The sequence below is a fragment of the Erythrolamprus reginae genome, chromosome 6 (genome assembly GCF_031021105.1).
Source record: "Erythrolamprus reginae isolate rEryReg1 chromosome 6, rEryReg1.hap1, whole genome shotgun sequence".
Lineage (NCBI taxonomy): Eukaryota > Metazoa > Chordata > Lepidosauria > Squamata > Dipsadidae > Erythrolamprus > Erythrolamprus reginae.
This window is the reverse complement of record NC_091955.1, coordinates 63426785-63446429: the sequence shown is the minus strand read 5'-3', so window position 1 is coordinate 63446429 and position 19645 is coordinate 63426785. Positions and strand designations below refer to the sequence as shown.

General features: G+C 40.4%; 1 protein-coding gene across 1 annotated transcript in view; it reads right to left on the bottom strand.

Annotated features, from left to right (window-relative positions):
• Nucleotides 1-8136, bottom strand: part of SHISA8 (shisa family member 8) — a 34195-nt gene extending 26059 nt beyond the window's left edge. Inside the window, exon 1 of the mRNA XM_070754806.1 lies at nucleotides 7583-8136. Within this exon, the coding sequence (XP_070610907.1) occupies nucleotides 7583-8118 (536 nt within the window). The 5' untranslated portion in view covers nucleotides 8119-8136. The remainder of the gene's footprint in view (nucleotides 1-7582) is intronic.
• Between the last annotated feature and the right edge of the window lie 11509 nt (nucleotides 8137-19645).

Below are 19645 nucleotides of genomic sequence, written 5' to 3'. Positions count from 1 at the left end.
AGTCTGAATAAGTTTCTTTCCAGCCCTAACCAGGTGCTAACGATGTACCCAGCTCTTACCAGCTTGCAAGCTCTTACATTGTTACTCTCTGTGAAGAATGTTTTCCAAGCACTAAATCTTTGCAGGGTTTTTTCCCCATTACTCTACTTGCTCCGAATATTTGTTTCCAGGTGATACTGGCTTGCAAGCTCTTTCATTGTTACTGTCTCTGAATAAAGTTTTTTTTTAAAGCCTTAACCAGGGGATAAAATAATGTGCTGAAACTGACCAGACTAAGGACGCTAGCCAGATGAATATCTGTAAGCAGATTCTTTTCCCTATTTTCCTCCCCCAAAACTAAGGTGTGTCCTTATACTCCAGTGTGTCTTATACTCCGAAAAATACAGTAAGCCCATTATTAGCTAAGAATCATAATCTCTCAGTGGTACAGTATTGTTATTTCTGATTCTATTGAAAATGACTGTACCTGTCACCCAGGAATTCCAGTCTGTAACTCAGAAATTTCTCTGTTCCAATGTATAAACATTCATTAGGATAGCATCATTTTCAAGGCAGGCACATAGTAAGCAAAACAAATTTGATTTCATTTTGTGATGTTGTGTATGGAAGTACTCCCTGACTTTCCTGGTCTGGGATAACTGCTCCGAGTCTTCGGAGAGGGGCGGTTCAAATCTCATCACCGGCTCAAGGTTGACTCAGCCTTCCATCCTTCCGAGGTGGGCAAAATGAGGACCCAGATTGTGGGGGCAATAGCCTAGCTCTGTTAAAAAAGTGCTGTTGCTAACATGTTGTAAGCCGCCCTGAGTCTAAGGAGAAGGGCGGCATAAAAATCAAAATAAGTAAGTAAGTAAGTAAGTAAGTAAGTAAGTAAGTAAGTAAGTAAGTAAGTAAGTAAGTAAGTAAGTAAGTAAGTAAGTAAGTAAGTAAATAAATCCAGATAACCATTAAGGTTAATGAAAATAAGAATGTTACCTGCACCACTGGATTAAATACAGGACTGTATTTAGGAAGCTTGTTTAACACTCAGTTCTATACTCTCTCACTCTGACATCATTCTTAGCACTTGGCTAATTTTGGGAAATGTTACCCTTAATGCGTTTAATTTAATATAAAAGTACCTGAAATAAAATAACTTGTAAAACGTGCATAAATCACAATGATGCTATTTTAATACTTCCTTTGCCTCTTCTTGCCATTTAGACCAACCTGTCACCTGTCCTTTAAATAGATTTCATTCTGCACATATGTCACCATACAAATAAAGCACTGGCGTACCTTTACCAATCAAAGCTTCCCTTGTTTGGGCAACAGAGCTTGTTGTTATAATTCTTGCAAAATTATTGGCAGATTCGACAGCATTATTTAGGCCTAAGGTATTATATTTATGTATATCTTATTTTGCTTTTTTATGATGTAAGACCACTTCCTACACCTTCATATTTATGTCTGCAGCAGCCTTGTTTCTGATTCAAATATCATAAGAAGCTAGAATGTGATATATTCCATTTTAGCTTGTTATATACAAACCCAGCTATCACAGGGTGTATGTGACTTATGTGACTGACTTATGGCATGTGTAAATTTTATGCCACTTGAATGGACATGCATGCCTGCAATTATACTACTAATTATTCCAGAATAAATAGTTTTAGAAGTGAAGTTTTTAAGCTTTTAGAGCAGGGGTCCCCAAACTTGGCAACTTTAAGACTTGTGGACATCAACTCCCAGAATTCTCCAGCCAGCTATAATTTCCCTTAAAGACTGGATCTAAATATTTTTGTGCATGGAAATAAATGCAAATAGTTTCTGACTTGATTTAATATGAATGATTCCTAACATAAACTAAGACACAAACTATATAGAATAACACTCCCCATTGTTGGCACCCATTAGATTGATGGCCTTTAGCTTTATTATCCCTGGCTGGATGTTTAAAGTCCACGTTTTGTGAAAATGATGGGAACTTACTTGGAAGTTACAAAGTTAGAGAAGATTAGATGCAAAGTGTGAATAAATTAAAAGGTTTAGTTCTTCCTCATTCTTGCCTGGCAAAATGCAGGTAATAAAAGACTAGTTTTATCCTTTGTTGAGCAGAGTACAGTATTTATCTTCATCTACACTATCTACTTCCCCAAACCATACAAAACTCCAAGAAAGTTCAGCAATTGCTCTTTTTATAAAGGTTGACCAAATCACTTTCATTTAAATTTCTACTTTCCAGTCAGACGTGGAAAAATAACATATGCCAATTTCCTTTCATATTAGAGAAATTGTATCTAAAATACATGTTTTTCATTTATTATCAAAGTAGACTAAAACAGTTTTCAAATGGGCTGTAATTCTGCCAAGCACAGAAAAATATATTTCTCTTTCAAGTATTCATTCATTCATTCATAAATCAAGTTATGTTGGGCAGTTGTATCTAAGTGTTGCACAAACTATTTTAGGTCATTTAAATAACACCTTTTCTCAAAAATTAAAAACAGCCTGCGAACACAATATCCTCCTATTTGTATGCCTTTATTTTGGAATACAACAAAGTGTACTCCTGGTATGTTTCGCTGGCCAGTAATACATTAGCACTGTATCCTTAAGTGCACTGATACATCTTCAGGTGTTTATCCTTATATGTCTGAAGCAGCAAAATTTGGGTAACAACCTAAGCCAATGTATTGTTAGGTTTTAAATTTAATTCACTGTCAATACAGCTATTCTGGTTTGTAACCAATAGCAATTTGTGTCAAATTGCTATAGTTATACAAGTCATTACTAAATTAAAACACCTGGCAAAACATGGTCTTTTTATTCTCTCCAGGGCAAACAAACCCCCCCCCAGCAAGAAAAGCAGCTGTTATTTCTCTACCTGGAAATCCCAAGATTACCCTTGCTTTGCTGTCTCTTCTTGGGCTTCTTCAATTACTCACAGAATCTAATTACAATAAGATTCTATTTCTTCTTAATTATACATTCAAACTCAGACTTCTTTTAAAAATTCTGATCTATTCTGTAGTTTTCAACATTTCAGTAACAATTGTATATATACAGCATGCTGATAGATTCTGGCCTGATTTGATTCCCAAATGTCTGATAGGTAAAAGTGAAAAAAATTCCCTTTAAATTAGGTTGTTGAAAAAAAAAATCCAGGTGTGGGAGAAAAATAACTTTGAATAGAAAGGAAATTGGAATTGGTTGTTTTCTTTAAGCTGGTCATAAATTCCAGGGCTAGCCATGTCTTAAATCCACCCACTTGCCAGCCCAAGCTATATTTTCATATCTAAACTTACAATTGATAGCTTTTAAGTTTCATACCACTAATGCTGCTCACCCTACAACAGAGTCTCTGCTTTCAGAATTGGAATGTCTTCTGGATTACGAGAGGCTTTCATTTGGGCTCAGCTAAAAATGTTACAGGCAGTCCGCAATTGAGCCCAAAATTTCTGTTGTTAAGGGAGAGATTTGTTAAGTGAGCTTTGCCCCATTTTATGACCTTTCTTGCCACTGTTGTTAAGTGAATCTCTGCAGGCATTAAATTAGTAACCCAGTTGTAAAGTGAATCTGGCTTCCCCATGTACACTGAGAGCAGGTGCACCAAAGACAAATTCCTTGTGCGTCCAATCACACTTGGCCAATAAAGACTTCCATTCTATTCTATTCTATCCAGAGGTGGGCTGCTAAGGTGGAAGGGTGACGTGTGCTCACCCCTGTGGCTCTGAGTGCTAGTGGAGTCCAGTGCAATTATGCTACTGCACCTGAGCAGGTAGCAAAATCACACACGGAAACATGGCCTGTGACGCACTTTTGTGTCCGCACACGATTTCGCTACCTGCCCAGGTGCAGTAGCATAATTGTGCTGGACTCCGCTAGCACTCAGAGCCACAGGGGCGAGCACACGTCACCGTCCCACCTTAGCAGTCCACCTCTGATCCTATCCCCATAACCATCATAAATATGAATCCGTTGCAAAGAATCTGAATTTTGATCACGGTAACCATGGGTAGCCGCAAAGATCGTTAAGTGTGGACACATTTTTTCAGTGCTGTTGTAACTTTGAATGACCTGTTGTTAGTCATAGACTACCTATATTTTCTCAGTGGCTATAGACCAGAGACCAGGGTCAAGATATGAGGGAAGGCTGGGTTTTTTTTTGGGGGGGTGGGGGTGTTTTAAGTTTAAGAATGTATACATTTAAATGGTTCTTTTAAGGGGTGGGGATCCCCTCGAAGCAAAAGGTGGATACTTTCCGAAGAGAACTGCCAACTCCTAGGAGAAACTCTTGAAATTGTCCTAAAGTTTCCTCCAGGGGTTGTTATGGAAATCCATTCAGAAAAGAAAGGGTGGGTGGCTGGAAGCCTATTGCCTTTTGATTGGCAATACAAACAGCTTACAGAGCCATTCACCCACCAACTTGAATCTCTCCAGCAGAGCAAGTTTACATCCCCGCCTGGAGAGAAGAGGGGCTGCCGCCAGGAGAAGCAAGCGCTCCCTTCGGACGAGCCTCGCGGGAGAGAGCCACGGCTACTGGAGGATGCTGTGGCCCGTCGCTACTAGGCTTGCCCAGCTCCCCGCCCACTGCTTGGCTAGCCGCTCCGTGGGCAGCAGCGGGGTCAGCAGAGGCAAGCGGGTGCAAGCGCCCGGGTTTCGGGACCCCAACCGAACTTCTCTCGGGGGGGGGGGGGGAAGCCGCGTATTCTATCCGGGCGCCAGAACCGCCTTGAAAAAGGGCCGAGGTGCTGTGAGGGAATGAGTGGGTGGGCTCGTCTGCCGCTTCTCTCCCGCGCGTTAGGAAGTAGTTCGTCGCGCCCGTTTCCACCTACTCGACTCTCTTCCAAACGCTGAGGGGAAAAACAACAACTCCAGAGCAGGTTGCTAGGCAGGCCGCGCTCGTGTGACTCGTCAGCCCGCGCGGCGTCGGAAGATGCAACTTTCCCTTAAGGAAGGGGGGGGGGGGGGGGAGTTTTTTTTTCTCTTGCTGGGGGGGGAGAACAATCTTTTATTTATTTATTTATTTATTTATTTATTTTATTTTGTCCAATACACAATGAGAGTTTTAGTGTGTGTGTGTGTATGTATATATATTTGTTTTCGTATATATATATATATATATAGACACACACACATACACACACACACAGTAAAATACATGATAAAGGTTATGGAGGAGATACTCATAGTAAAATATATTTATGAAAGAATAGAAAAGAAGATATAGTAATAGAAGAAAGGTATAGGAGATATAGGAGAGCAACCTTCTGGAGAACAATCATCATCATCATTATCACCACCACTACCCAACGCAACTAGACATACAATCCTAGGTTTAGAAAACTTAGAACTACGTTGCCTTAAACACGACCCACAAAAATCATCTGCTACAGCATCCTTCCTGTCAACGACTACTTCAGCTTCAACCACAACAACACACGAGCCCACAACAGGAACAAACTTAAAATAAGTTTGCTCTAAACTCGACTGCAGGAAATAGGACTTTAGTAACCGAGTAGTTGATGCATGGAACTCACTACCAGACTCTGTAGTATTATCTCCTAACCCCCGAAACTTTACCCTTAGACTATCCACTGTGGACCTCTCCCATTTCCTAAGAGGTCAGTAAGGGGCGTGCATAAGTGCACCAGGGTGCCTTCCGTCCCCTGTCCTAATGTTTCTTTTTTTTAACCAGTATCATGTATATGAATATTATTATATCTTTGCATACCACCAATATGTACTCAACAAAACAAACAAAATAAAGAGGGAAGGGAGTGAGAAGAGGGCCCACACGCGCACACCCGTTTTGTATGGTGCAGAAAGAAAGTTTGCAGTAGCCGGAATGTAAGAGAATATAGTGGGGAAATAGTGGAAACTAATCAAGGAGAGAAGCAACTTAGGACTAAGGAGAAAATTCCTGACACAACAGTTGATCAGTGGAACGACTTGCCTCCCAAAGTTGTAAAAGCTCTAATATTGGAAGTTTTTAAGAAGATGTTGGCTGACTATTTGTCTGAAGTAGTGTAGGGCTGGGGAATTCTGGGAGTTGAAGTCCAGATATCTTCAAGTTGCCAAGGTTGGGAAACACTGGACTAGAAGACCTCCAAGGTCCCTTCCAACTCTATTGTTGTTAATATAATGGGGAGTAGAGTAGAGTGAGAACCAGAGGAAGATTCGCCCGCCATCCTCCAAATAGCTGGCATCTTAAAACCGTAATGTTGTTTGGTTTCTTAAATGGTAGAGGTACAAACTCTTAACCCCCTGCACTTCCTGCTTCCATTATTTTAAATTCCATTCATTGCATCCACTTTGATTTCCTATAAGGTTTTCTAGCCACGAAGTTGGGAAAGTGCCTTTCAAAATTTCTCACCCCACCTCCTTCTCAGCTTTTGAACGTTGCTTGTACTGTGTTTTGAAATTATTCCACAATCTACCAACAATCTTACAAGCATGTTTCCCTGGGATCATCGCATCCTTTTAAACGCAGGCACTGGACTATTCAAAAATTGCTCAGTTTTCTACATTTGCTTGCTTTAAAACTGGGGGGGAAATACAGTACATTTATTTATTTATTATTTAGATTTGTATGCCGCCGCTCTCCGCAGACTCGGGGCGGCTCACGGCAGGATACAACAATTCATGACAAATCTAAATATAATTTAAAATATTTTAAAAAACCCATATTTCTAAACAAACATACACACAAACATACCATGCATAAATTGTACATGCCCGGGGGAGGTGATTCAGTTCCCCCATGCCTGACGACAAAGGTGGGTTTTAAGGAGTTTACGAAAGGCAGGGAGAGTAGGGGCAGTTCTAATCTCTGGGGGGAATTGATTCCAGAGAGTCGGGGCCGCCACAGAGAAGGCTCTTCCCCTGGGGCCCGCCAACCGACATTGTTTAGTTGACGGGACCCGGAGAAGGCCCACTCTGTGGGACCTAATCGGTCGCTGGGATTCGTGCGGCAGAAGGCGGTCTCGGAGATATTCTGGTCCAGTGCCATGAAGGGCTTTAAAGGTAATAACCAACACTTTGAATTGTGACCGGAAATTGATCGGCAGCCAATGCAGACTGCGGAGTGTTGGTGAAACATGGGCATACCTAGGTAAGCCCATGACTGCTCTCGCAGCTGCATTCTACATGTTACAGCATTGAGATTCTCTCTTCGTTTACTCAACAACAGATTAACTTTAATTCCAATCTCATCAAATGTTTCAAAATATATACATTTTTATTTAGAAATATGGACTTTTTCTATCTATATACCCTCCCCCTTAAAATAATGTGTTTTGCTAAGTTTGACTCATTCCATTTATTTACTCATTCCATTTATTTGTATGATCTGGTTGTTCTTTACAAGCCCCTTCTGTTAGGTTATATTCTGAGAATTTGGACATAAACAAAAAAGGTAATTGGGGACAGAGTAAAAGTGGAGAGAAATAATAGATTTTAATTCGCTTTGTAAAATTTAACACCCAGAAAGTTAAAAATAAAGTACAGGAGGAGCACATTTGAATATCCAATATTGTGGGGGGAAATTCTAAATAAGATAAACACAAGGACTACCGGATGAAAATGTATTATAATGCTTTACCTGGACATGGTAATCTCAGCTTGAGGGCTCTGGGATTTCTCCAGCCCCAGTTTGGTGAAGATACCCACCAGCACCATGATAGCCACCACACCACAAATAATGTATACAATCATGTTGGTCTTGTCCTTGGTAGGATTCTGAGGAGTCTCATCCACACGTGGCGGTGGTTGGCCTGTGTTGACCCACTCGGGTGTCTCGTAATTCGAACAACCACTTTGGTCAAGTTTTCCACTTGTGAATTGGCAGCAGAAGCGGTAGCCACAAGTTCCACAGCAAAAATTATAGATCCCTAAATTGCAGTTAAATGGAGGATCCCACTGGCCCATCACGTCGTAATAACCAAGGCACCGCTCTCCTCCAGAGATGGACTCTGTGGGAGCTGCAATTATGTTCTCCAAGATGGGACCTGAAGTGGTGTTGTCTTTGACCTCCACCTGCAGTTCTGACTCACGTTTCTGAGGATTAAGTGTTCCACTCCAAACTTGGGCTGGGTCCATAAGAACTAAGCAATAGAATCCAAAAATACACCGTTCCATCTGTATGCCCCTCCAGCTCACTATTAAAATGGCTTTTTCTTTCCAAGAATAACTTCCACAATAGAGGAGACCTTGTTTTGTTCAGCAATGCGAGAAAGAGGATTTTTAAAAAAAATTCCAGTCAAAAATGGAAAGATACGTTTCTTTGTAAGTCACTTCTAATGGAAAACAAACAAATCAACCTCTTGTTTTCTTTCCCCTCCAAAGCAAATGCCACAATCAAAATAAATACTCTAATCCAAGAAAAAAGAAAAAAAGTGGGAGTACGGTTAGAAGTTAAAAAAAAAGGACGAGAGTAGAAGAAATCAGTATAACGTATAGCATCATCAGAAGACAATCTCACAATTTCCTATGCAATCCCAAGAGGCAGTAGATATGCAGTCCTCCTCTTCTTCTTTTACTAGCAAATGTTTGGCTTCTAATGTCATTTGCAAAAGCTTTACTGAAAACCTTGATGGACTATAGTCTCATCTTGACTCGGACCAAATCCCGAAAGCAGCCCTTCCCTTTCTTCTCCCTTCTGTCCCCTTTCTCAGAGACACTGTGCTTTCTGGAGGGGAAAGAATTCTTTCCACTACTGAGAAGGGAGGGATTATCAAAGGGGGACGAAGGAAAGAAAACAGGAGGGGTGGAGGGGGGAGAGAAGGAGAGAGAATATAGGAGGAATAAAAGAGCAGTTCTTACTTCTCTTTGAAGTCAGACCCACAAGTGCCCGATCATTTCCAAAGCAGAACAGAGCACAATCTTCAGGTTTTCACCCTCCATGTAGAATTTGAGTAAGACCCAGAAGATTGTTATCATCAGGTTGGATTCAAGAGGACAACAACAGTGGCAGTGCCCAATGATGCTGGTGTACAAGTGTGAAGGGCTGGTGAACAGCTGGCCAGTCTCTCCTCTGCCTGCCTCTTCAGGCAGTGTACTAGTAGGGGGTAAACTGTCCAGCTCTTCACCAGATTAATCCTTTATAGGGGCAGAACAGGAATAGCTATGCTTAAGAAAAAAACACTCGAGTATCTGCCTGGCAGCATCACTATTGCTCTTTCATGTTTGAGAACAGGATTGTAAAAGTACATTTAAAAAAAACTTTTTATTCCCCATTTTTAGATTGTTGTGAAAATAAAAATCAGGTTTTGTTTCTTTTTAGGAATGAAGAGTACTCAGTGTGTGGAATGTGAGAAGAATGCATATGTATGTATATACAGTATAAGTAAGGAAATATCTACAGCAATGGGTTAGCTTCAATTCAGAAATTCCCCAGCCAGCATGGGAGTTGAAGTCCATCCATCCTGAAGTTGTCATAGTTGAGAAACACTGATCTATGGTATAACGTTCGAGCCAACTGAAAAGGGAAGAAGAGAGATAGGTGCTGTACAATATCATCGCAATCAAGGAAATCGCTTTTTTCCAATTTCTTCCTTGACATTAATATATGAATTTATATGTTAGCCGCTATCCCAGCACTTGGAGCAATATAAAAGCAGGCATTGAAGCAATAGGAGAATCACATCGTTTGCCTGATAATAACCCTGCAATGTATTTTGAGAATACTTCTATCCCTAGATAACAGTGGAAAAAAGTGTAACCTGATCTTTATTATTTTCTTTCTGCAGAATATTGTTTTCAGAATATTACGGGGGGGGGGGGGGATCCCAAGTCAAATGTAAATTTTAAAAAATGAGTAGAATTTTCTATTTTGATTTTTGTTCCAGCAAGGCTCAAACCGAATGTTAGAATGGAAGATTGGTCAACATAATGGTCAGAATAGTCATAATTGATTGAAGAATAATTCAGTCTAGGGAAAATGCATATATTAAACATTTATCCCCATTAATTTACATACATTTTCATTGAAAAACTAATTTTATTTAGAATTAAAACTACAAAAACATAAAAAGAAAATTAGGTAAAAAGATATATAGAAAAATCGAAAATCAGTAAAAGTTAAAGAGAAAAAGAAAATACTGTAGAGGAAAAAATATTTAAAGAAGTAGCTTCCAATCTTCTTTGCAGTAGATTTCCTCCCTCCCAAATTACATAATATGGTTCCCGTCTTCCAATAAACAACACCTTTTAATCAGTAAATCTCCAAATTATCAATTCACTTTTGTCCATTTTCAACAAGCCTGTAAAGGATTTCTGGTCCTTTGCAAAAAAAAATATTTTTTTTCTAACCAAGCAGGTTACTATTTCAGAAAATTTTACTACTTTAACAGCCCATTCTTCCATTGTGGATATTTCCGTATATTTCCTTCTATGCACATATAGTAGCTTCATGCAATTACCATATGCAAAACTAATTGTCCAAGAGTCTTTTCTAGTTGGCTGTCGATAAATCTTGGTTTCTTTAAATTTCAAAATTGTTATTAGTTTATCAAAATATAAAATACCGAAATATAAAGAACAGTTTAAAATATTGGGAAAATAAGGGAGGAATGGGAGAAAAGAGTAAATGGAAAATAGGAAAAAGGCACTGGCTTCCTTTTGATGCGGTTAGAATAAAATAGTAACATGAAACCTCAACTTTTTACTTTTCTATGATAATATATACAGTACTAGCCATTTCTATGACAACAGACCTATCTAATTGGCAAAACCCAAAATCGAAGTTTCATTGTTTCCACCTCAAGCACAAAGTCCAAAAGTCATTTCCCAATAGAAACAAAATGAATTGTGTCCTTTAATCAAAGCAACTAATTTAGTTGTTTGTGCTAAATGCAACTTGTAAAATGGGCACATGGAGCACATGGCTGTAAAGTCATTTGTCCATTTTGTCCATGTGCCCATTGACAAATCAAAGTAGCCTTTCATTTTTGTGATAAAGTAATCTTGCTGTCATGAACACATATAACATCAAAATTCAATTTTTCTGAAGTTCTTTATCCATTAGGCCCAAAAGAAAAATATCTGTTTTTTAATCTTTATATTCACTTTTAGAATCTTTTGTATTAAGATATGATTTCTACACCAATATTTCTTTGCTTTGCTACATGTACACCATAAATGATAAATAGTTCCTTCTTTATATTTACATTTCCAATATTCATTTGAGATATATTTATATGTTCTTGACAATTTATCCAGTGTTAGATACCAACGATATATCATCTTATAAAACTTTTCTTTTAAATTATAATTTAATGTGAATTTTAGACGTTCATCCACATATTGTCCTCTTTTTCAAGCATTACATTATATCCAAAGTTCTTTGCCCACAGAATCATACATTACTTTACATACTTGGTTTCCAAATTTCACTTCAATAACAATTTATAAAACTTAGCAATGTGTTTCTCACCAGCACACAGTAGAATATGCAATTTATTTTTCACTAAATCAAATCCATAACTTGTTTGTCTAGTTTAAACCTTTCTTTCAATTATAAATATGAAAAAACAATGGCAGACGTGCCCTTCTGATACTAAGTCCTCTTTAGATTTGAGAATAGAGTCAATAATTGAAAGATATTATTTGACCATAAGTCCCAACAGTCTGGCCACCATTTCTTTTCTGAAAAAAAGCTTCCTGGGGAGAAACCCAAAGAGACATCTTTACAGAGATCTTTATTTTATCATTATTCCAAACTTTTAGGATGGCACCTCTAACGGAGTCATTATTAAAATCAACATTTAAAATCAACATTTGGGCCATCCAAATCTTAATTCATGGCCTCTAGCTTGAGTAACTTCTTATTTTGGAAACCCACCCACTCTTTCAGCCAGACCAAACAACAAACCTCAAAATACAATTTCAAAACTGGTAAGCCCAAATCTCCTCTTTCCTTAGCACTTTGCAATGGTTTGTATCTACTGTATTTTTTGGAGTATAAGATGCACCTTTACCCCTCCTAATAGAAAGTGGAAATGTCGGTGCGTCTTATACACCGAATGCAGCCATTTTTACTATCCTGAAGGCCTGCCTGCCCCTTGCCTGCAGGGTGCTGGGGAATGGCAAAAATGCCCATTTTTGGTGAAAAATGGGCCATTTTTTGCCCATTTTTTTCAAAAATGAGATGGGCAAAGGGTCTGGGGAGCCTGCAGAGAGCTCCTGGGGACTGGGGGAAGGTAAAGATAACTCGATTTTTGTAAAAAAAAACCCAGCAAAAAATGGCCCATTTTTCGGTTACAAATATTGGTATAGGCTAAAACAAAAAAAGGATCTTGAGTAAAACATTCATTTTAATTACAGAGATTCAGTAACAATAGTTGCAGTTTATTCCATCTTTTAACATCATTCCAAAGAGTGTGAAATTGTTTTGAAACAGTTTAGCTTTCTATTTGTCAATATAACCCCCAGGTATTTCACTTTTTACTCCACCTTAAAAACCTGACATTTTATTTCATAATCTGAGATGTCATATTCTTAATAACCATTATTGTTTTCTGTTTGTTTATTTCACAGCCCGCTAAAGCTCCAAACTCATTTAATTAATTTCTTTATCAGATATTCTATATCAATCTTGGGATCTTGCAAAAATATAACTAAGTCATCAGCAAATGCTCTCAATTTTTAAACTTCCTTTCAATATTTATATATCTGTTATTTTCTAATCTTGCCTAATATCCCTATTATTCCAATATCACTATAAACAAGGGAAATAAGGGACACCCTTGCCTTGTACCCTTTGAATATCATAGAATTTAATTAAATCTCCATTAATAATAATCTTTGCTTGCTATGATATATAAACTGTTTCAACCCTTTCAATAAAATGCCCTATGAAGTCCATATCTTTCAATACTTTAACATAAACACCCCAATCTAAGTTGTCAAAGGCCTTCTCTGCATTCAAACATATTAAAGGTGCCTGTTTCTCATTATGACATTGAAATACAATGATACCTTGTCTTACAAACTTAATTGGTTCTGGGACAAGGTTCTTAAGGTGAAAAGTTTATAAGATGAAACAATGTTTCCCATAGGAATTAATGGAAAAGCAATTAATGCGTGCAAGCCCAAAATTCACTCCTTTTGCCAGCCGAAGTGCCCATTTTTGCGCTGCTGGGTTTCCCCTGAGGCTCCCCTCCTTGGGAAACCCCATCTCCGGACTTCAGTGTTTTTGCGATGCTGCAGGGGAATCCCAGCATCGCAAAAATGAGCGCTTCGTTGGCAATGGAAGTCCGGAGGTGGGGTTTCCCAGCGAAGGGAGCATCGCAAAAACACCAAAGTCCTTGAAACCTCACCTCCGGACCTCTGTGTTTTCGCGATTCTGCGATTTCACTGAGGCTCCCCTTGCTGGGAAACCCCACCTCCGGACTTCCGTTGCCAGCGAAGTGCCCATTTTTGCGCCGCTGGGATTTTCTGCTGGGATTCCCCTGCAGCATCATAAAAACACGGAAGTCCGGAGGTGGGGTTTCCCATGGAGGGGAGCCTCAGGGGAATCTCAGCAGTGCAAAAATGGGTGCTTCGCTGGCAAGGGAAGTCCAGAGGCGGGGCATCCCAGCGGCGGCGGTGGGTTTGTAAGGTGAAAATAGTTTGTAAGAAGAGGCAAAAAAATCTTAAACCCCGGGTTTGTATCTTGAAAAGTTTGTATGACGAGGCGTTTGTAAGACGAGGTATCACTGTATTCAATAATATTCAAAACAATCTTTACATTGTCTCTTAACTGTCCTTTTGGCAAAAAGCCAGATTGGTCTTCATGAATATATGCTTGTAAAACCTTCTTCAATCTTTCTGCAAAAATTGCAGCAAAAAAATTATAGTCATTATTTAATAATGAAACTGATCTGTAGTTTTTATATCCTCAGGACATCTTGACCCTTCTTTGGTAATAATGTAATATTAGCTTCTTTTCAGATTTGAGGCATCTTTGCTCCCTATAATACTCCCTTTGTTATACATTTTAGTTGCTGAAGGAATTGATCTTCAAAGCATTTATAATATCGGCTTGTAAGACCATCTGGACCTGGAGTTTTATCTGGTTTTATTTTTTTTTAAATACCGTAGCTTCTGATATTTCAAAGGTAGTTTACTGGATCACTTATAAGCTGTTTCTGAGCTTGTGAAAGTTTAGGTAAGTGTTGTCTTAGCAGATTTTCATCTATTTTATGCATGTGAAGTTTCTGCTTCTCGTACAGATTGGAATAGAAATTATGAAAGGATTTTTTTAGTAAGATCATTATCTGTTATTACATTGTCAACTTCATAAATTTTCTTGATCATTCCTTTTTCCTGTTCCTTTCTTAATTTGTCAACCATCTTTCTGGTTTATTTGCGAACTCAAAATGTCTTTGTTTCACATAATTCATTTCTATTTCTTTAACTGTTAACATAGATAATTGTTGAAGTTACAGTTTAATTTGATGTGTAAAAATTTCGAGTCCATAGGTGTCTGCTTCAATTCATCCAATACATCTTTTCTTGGGATTTTTTTCCCTTGCCAGATGACTAAAAACGTAATCTCTCGTTGTTCTTCCTACAAAATAAAACTAAAACATCACTTGGTAATTTTCATGTTTTGGTTTCAAGTGAATATAACCATTTTAAATTCTGTGCATCATCACCCATATTTCTCTCCAGTATTTTTTCACAAGTCTACAATGCATGATAAAATGTCCCTTTATGTTTTTCACATTTCCCACGTATAAACTTAGACAATTAATTATCACAAGATATTGCTATGATTTAGGAGTGAAGTACAAATTCTTCAGCTATGAATTATAGTTACAATCATGGCCTTGTGATTCCAAGAGGTTCTTTACCTAGTATTTTAATGAGCAGCAAAACATATTTCTCCTTTTTCTCCCATGGGGATCACAATGGCATCAAGTGGGGAGAGAGGGCTAATTTTTTATCAGCTGTTGATAAGCTTATTGATCAGCCTTAGTAACACTATCCTTCAAGACACCACAACTTCTTAATTGTAACAATTACTTAATGCTATACTGATGAGATGAATGGAAATAAATGTCTTGTATTGAAATATTCAGCTTAAAGTAACCTATTATGAAATACATGTAGTCTTTATCATGACCACAAAAGACCCCAGAAAATTCATTGTTAAGTGTTTTGTTTGTTTGTTAAATGAGGCATCTAAATTTCTTCACTAAGTAAGTGCATCTAGGATGACTCAAGCCTAAATCAGCTAGAATTAGGCAAAGGCCCTTCTAACCATGACTACTACTTGCTCTTCAAGCAGGTGTTGTCTGTCTAGGCACCCTGATTTTTATTTTTGAGAATGCGACTCAGAAGTATTCTTAAAATAAACAAATGGCAACTTGGATTGCTCATTGCATTGTCTGGAAGTGTGCCATTTTATCAGGAGAAAAGACAAAAATAAATAGCAATGGTATGGAGCATCTTGGGTGGTTGGCAAGAGGAGAATGACTTCGGCATTTAGCCACTTCTAGCTTCCTTCAGGGCACTTATTTAGTGAGAATACCTATGATCTGTTTTCAGACATCCAAAAAGTTGGGGACCTTGGAATTTCCTTATTTGGCAGCAGTGGATAGACTTAATTCAAAATATTTCCTTCACAAATACTTCACAATAAGAGTGCTCCACTCCTTCTTGTTGTATCCTGTAATGGCTACCTTGTAACTCTGTAAATAGTTTGTTCCTCTTTCAGCGCTGTCTGAGCCCAAGCAGGAAGTCGCTCCTGATTGGCTCAGACGCGGCCGGCTCTAGCTTTGGCGGGAACCGCAAATATATAAAAGGAGCGGTTTCTCCAGGCAGAGTCAGTCGGTACTCGCTGAATTGTCACTTTACCTTGCTGAGCTGTCACTTGTTCTCTGAGCTGAATAAAAGTACCGATTGCTCAAAACCCTGTCTCTGGGTCTACTTCACTGGCGACGAACGGACGGAAGAAACTTCGCGTGCAACATGGACAAAATCCAGATCGGCCAGGCTCCGGAACTCTTCGATCCCGAGAAATCGACATGGGACGAGTACATGGCCACCTTCGAGATCTTCCTCGAGGCGGCGGGAATGCAGGACGCCGAAGCCGATCGCAGACGGGCTATTTTCCTAAACTACTGCGGCGCAGAAATCCGTAGACTTGCCCAAACTCTCACCGAACCGGAACAAGCAAGAGCCACAGCGTGGGACGTCCTACAACAAAAACTGGCGAGCCATTTCAAGCCGACCAAACCAGCCATGGTCTTTCGGCATCAATTCCACATGATGGCTCAGAGGGAAACCGAGTCGATCAGCCAGTTTACAACGCGGCTTCGAACGGTACTTGCTCAATGCAAGTTTAAAGACCCGGAAGCTCGCCTCACCGACGCCTTGGTTTTCGGCATGAAAAGCAGCACGGTGAGAAATAAACTCCTCATCGAAGAAGAGCCGAGCCTACAAACCGTGATTAAACTGGCGCAAACCGCAGAAGCAGCCGACGCAGCGGCGAGAGAATTGAAAGAGCACGGGAGGCGAGAACTCATTGCAAAAATCGACTCCGCGTCTCCCAGCGCCGTGGAAACAGACAACAGCCAACAAATTCCCAGCGGAGACAACTGCCTCCTGGTGCAAGACCAGCCGAGACACCTGAGAGCTACTCACCCAGCCCCCTGCGCGGGCTGCCGGGGAAATCACCAGCGCCATCGATGCCCCTTCCGAGACGCTACATGCCGCCGTTGCAACCGGAGAGGCCACATCGCCATCGCATGCAGAGCAACAGCGCCAGAGGAAACATTTGCCACACCACAATACCAGCGACCTCAAAACCAGACCCCCCAAGCGCGAGAAAGGAGACCATTCCGCAACGCGGGTCAAAGGAACTACTCAACCGCTAACCGCGACTGCTATAGAGGTAACTCTCAATTTTCCGTGAATAACACGGCAACCAAAAAAGGGGCTAAAATTGTTATATCACTGTTACTCAATAACCAACCTTGCTCAATGGAGCTGGATACGGGCTCTAGATATACCATCATGCCCTGGGAAAAATTTAAACTGTATATGCCTAATGTATCTAAGGCTGACCTAAATCAAACCTCTTTGGTGATTAGAGACTTTCAGGGGGGAGTAATCTCGGTCTTGGGAACAGCAAATGTACCTATCGCATTCAAGAATGTTAAATGTACCCTTCCCATGCTTATTGTAACAGGGGCCAAGCACTCTCTTCTGGGTTTAGCATGGATGGAACCACTGGGGATCGAGATTTCGGGTGTGTGTAATGTAAACTGTTATGATATGCCTAACTTTGTGAAAGAGTTCCCTGAAGTGTTCAGCCCCACACTGGGATTGTATAAGGGGCCCCCTATATCTTTCTCTATTGACCCCAAGGTCCCACCGATCAGACTAAAACCTCGCAGGGTCCCCCTGCCGCTCCTCCCCAAACTAGACATACAGCTGGACAAACTCATTAGCCAAGGTATTTTGGTCCCTGTGGAACAGGGGCCATGGGAAACTCCCATAGTTACCCCTCTGAAGCCAGATGGCTCTTTAAGAGTTTGCGCTGATTACAAATCGACCCTAAACAGGGCACTCCAACACCACCCCTACCCCATCCCGGTTGTGCAACAACTACTACACTCCCTGGGGGAGGGAAAAAGGTTCGCAAAGATCGACCTGGCGCAAGCTTACCAGCAACTTCCGGTCGATGAACAAACAGCAAACGCTCAAACAATTGTAACGCACAGGGGGGCTTTCAAATGCACGAGGTTACAGTTTGGGGTAAGCATAGCCCCAGGAATATTCCAGAGCATTATGGAACGCCTATTGTCAGGGGTAAATGGGGCCATTCCATACTTTGATGACATCTTAATTGCAGGGGAAAACCAGGAACAAGTAAACAAAAGAATAAGGGAAGTACTTAAGAGGTTACAGGACAAAGGTTTAAGAATCAAGCCTGATAAATGTGTCTGGGGAACCAACAGTATAGAATTCCTAGGATATAAAATAGATAAGGAAGGTATCCACCCCACAACAGAGAAGCTGAGAGCCATTAGAGAAGCCCCAGAGCCACGAGATAAGAATGAGTTGCAGGCATTTTTGGGCCTCCTTAATTTTTATTCCGTTTTTTTAAAGCAGAAGGCAACAGTAGCAGAGCCTCTCCATCGTTTACTCCAGAAGGAAGCCCGCTGGACATGGGGGAAAACTGAACGTGAAGCTTTTTCTCAAATAAAAAATTTATTAACTTCTAAAAGTGTAGTAGTCCAATATAGTGCTTCACTACCCATTAGGCTCACGTGTGACGCTTCGCCGTACGGCATAGGAGGAGTCCTAGCTCACGTTCTACCTAATAAGACAGAGGCCCCAATAGCATTTTTTTCAAGAACCATGACCAGCACAGAAAGGAATTATAGCCAGTTAGACAAGGAGGCTCTAGCATTAGTGGCAGGGGTAAAGAAGTTTCACAATTACATTTTTGGAAGAAGCTTTGAGCTAGTCACTGACCACAAACCCCTACTAGGCCTGCTAGCCCCCAACAAGCCCACTCCACCTTTTATGTCTCCAAGACTAATCAGATGGGCTCTTTTCCTATCAGGGTATCAGTATGAGCTCACCCACAAGGGGGGGAAGGAAATCAATCATGCAGACGGTCTCAGCAGATGCCCCATAACAGACTTAGTGGAAGACCCTGTTCCTTCCACAGATGTGTTAATGATAGAACTCGAGGAAAACCCACTAACCACAGCAAAAGAGGTAGCTGCACACACGCAGCAAGATCAAATCCTGAAACAAGTGGTGAACTGTGTTCTAAAGGGATGGCAAAATGATGTTGTGAAACCTGAATTGTGTGATTTCAAAAACAAAAGACTTGAGTTATCGTATGTAAAAGGTTGTTTGCTGTGGGGGGATAGAGTGATCATCCCCAAAAGCCTAAGGGGAAAGGTACTCAAAATGTTACATGTGGGTCATCCTGGGATTGTCAGGATGAAGAGCCTGGCAAGGGGGCATTTATGGTGGCCAGGGCTGGATGCTGATATTGAAAGTTGGGTTTCAAAGTGTGATCCGTGCCAAGAGTCACGGCCCAGTCCCCCCAAAACAACTCCGGCTGAGTGGGAACAGCCTGCTGGTCCTTGGTCTAGAATCCACATTGATTTTGCTGGCCCAGTGGGGTCTCAGTATTTTTTAATAGTGGTTGATGCCTTCTCCAAATGGTTGGAAATAATAGCAATGAACAACATAACCACAAGTGCCACTATCAAAGTATTGAGCAGACTGTTTGCATCCCATGGTTGCCCAGATCTCTTAGTGTCTGACAATGGGCCACAGCTAACAGCCAGGCAATTCGAATTGTTCCTAGATGGCCTAGGGGTCAGGCATGCCCTCATCTCGCCTTATTCGCCCTGGGCTAACGGATTGGCAGAACGTTACGTACGGGTGGCAAAGGAGGCATTGCGCAGGTCAGGCCCTGGGGATGTGCAACAGAACTTGGACCAATTCTTACTCACCCAACACATTACCCCTAACTCGCACACACATGTAAGCCCTGCAGAGTTATTGATGGGAAGGAAGTTGAGGTCACCACTAGACAGGTTAAACCCAAGGTTCTGTGTTAATAATAACCAAATGTGTACAAAACCTGAAAGAGAAATGTATTTGGGACAAAATGTATATGTAAAAAGTTTTGATGGAAATGTAAACT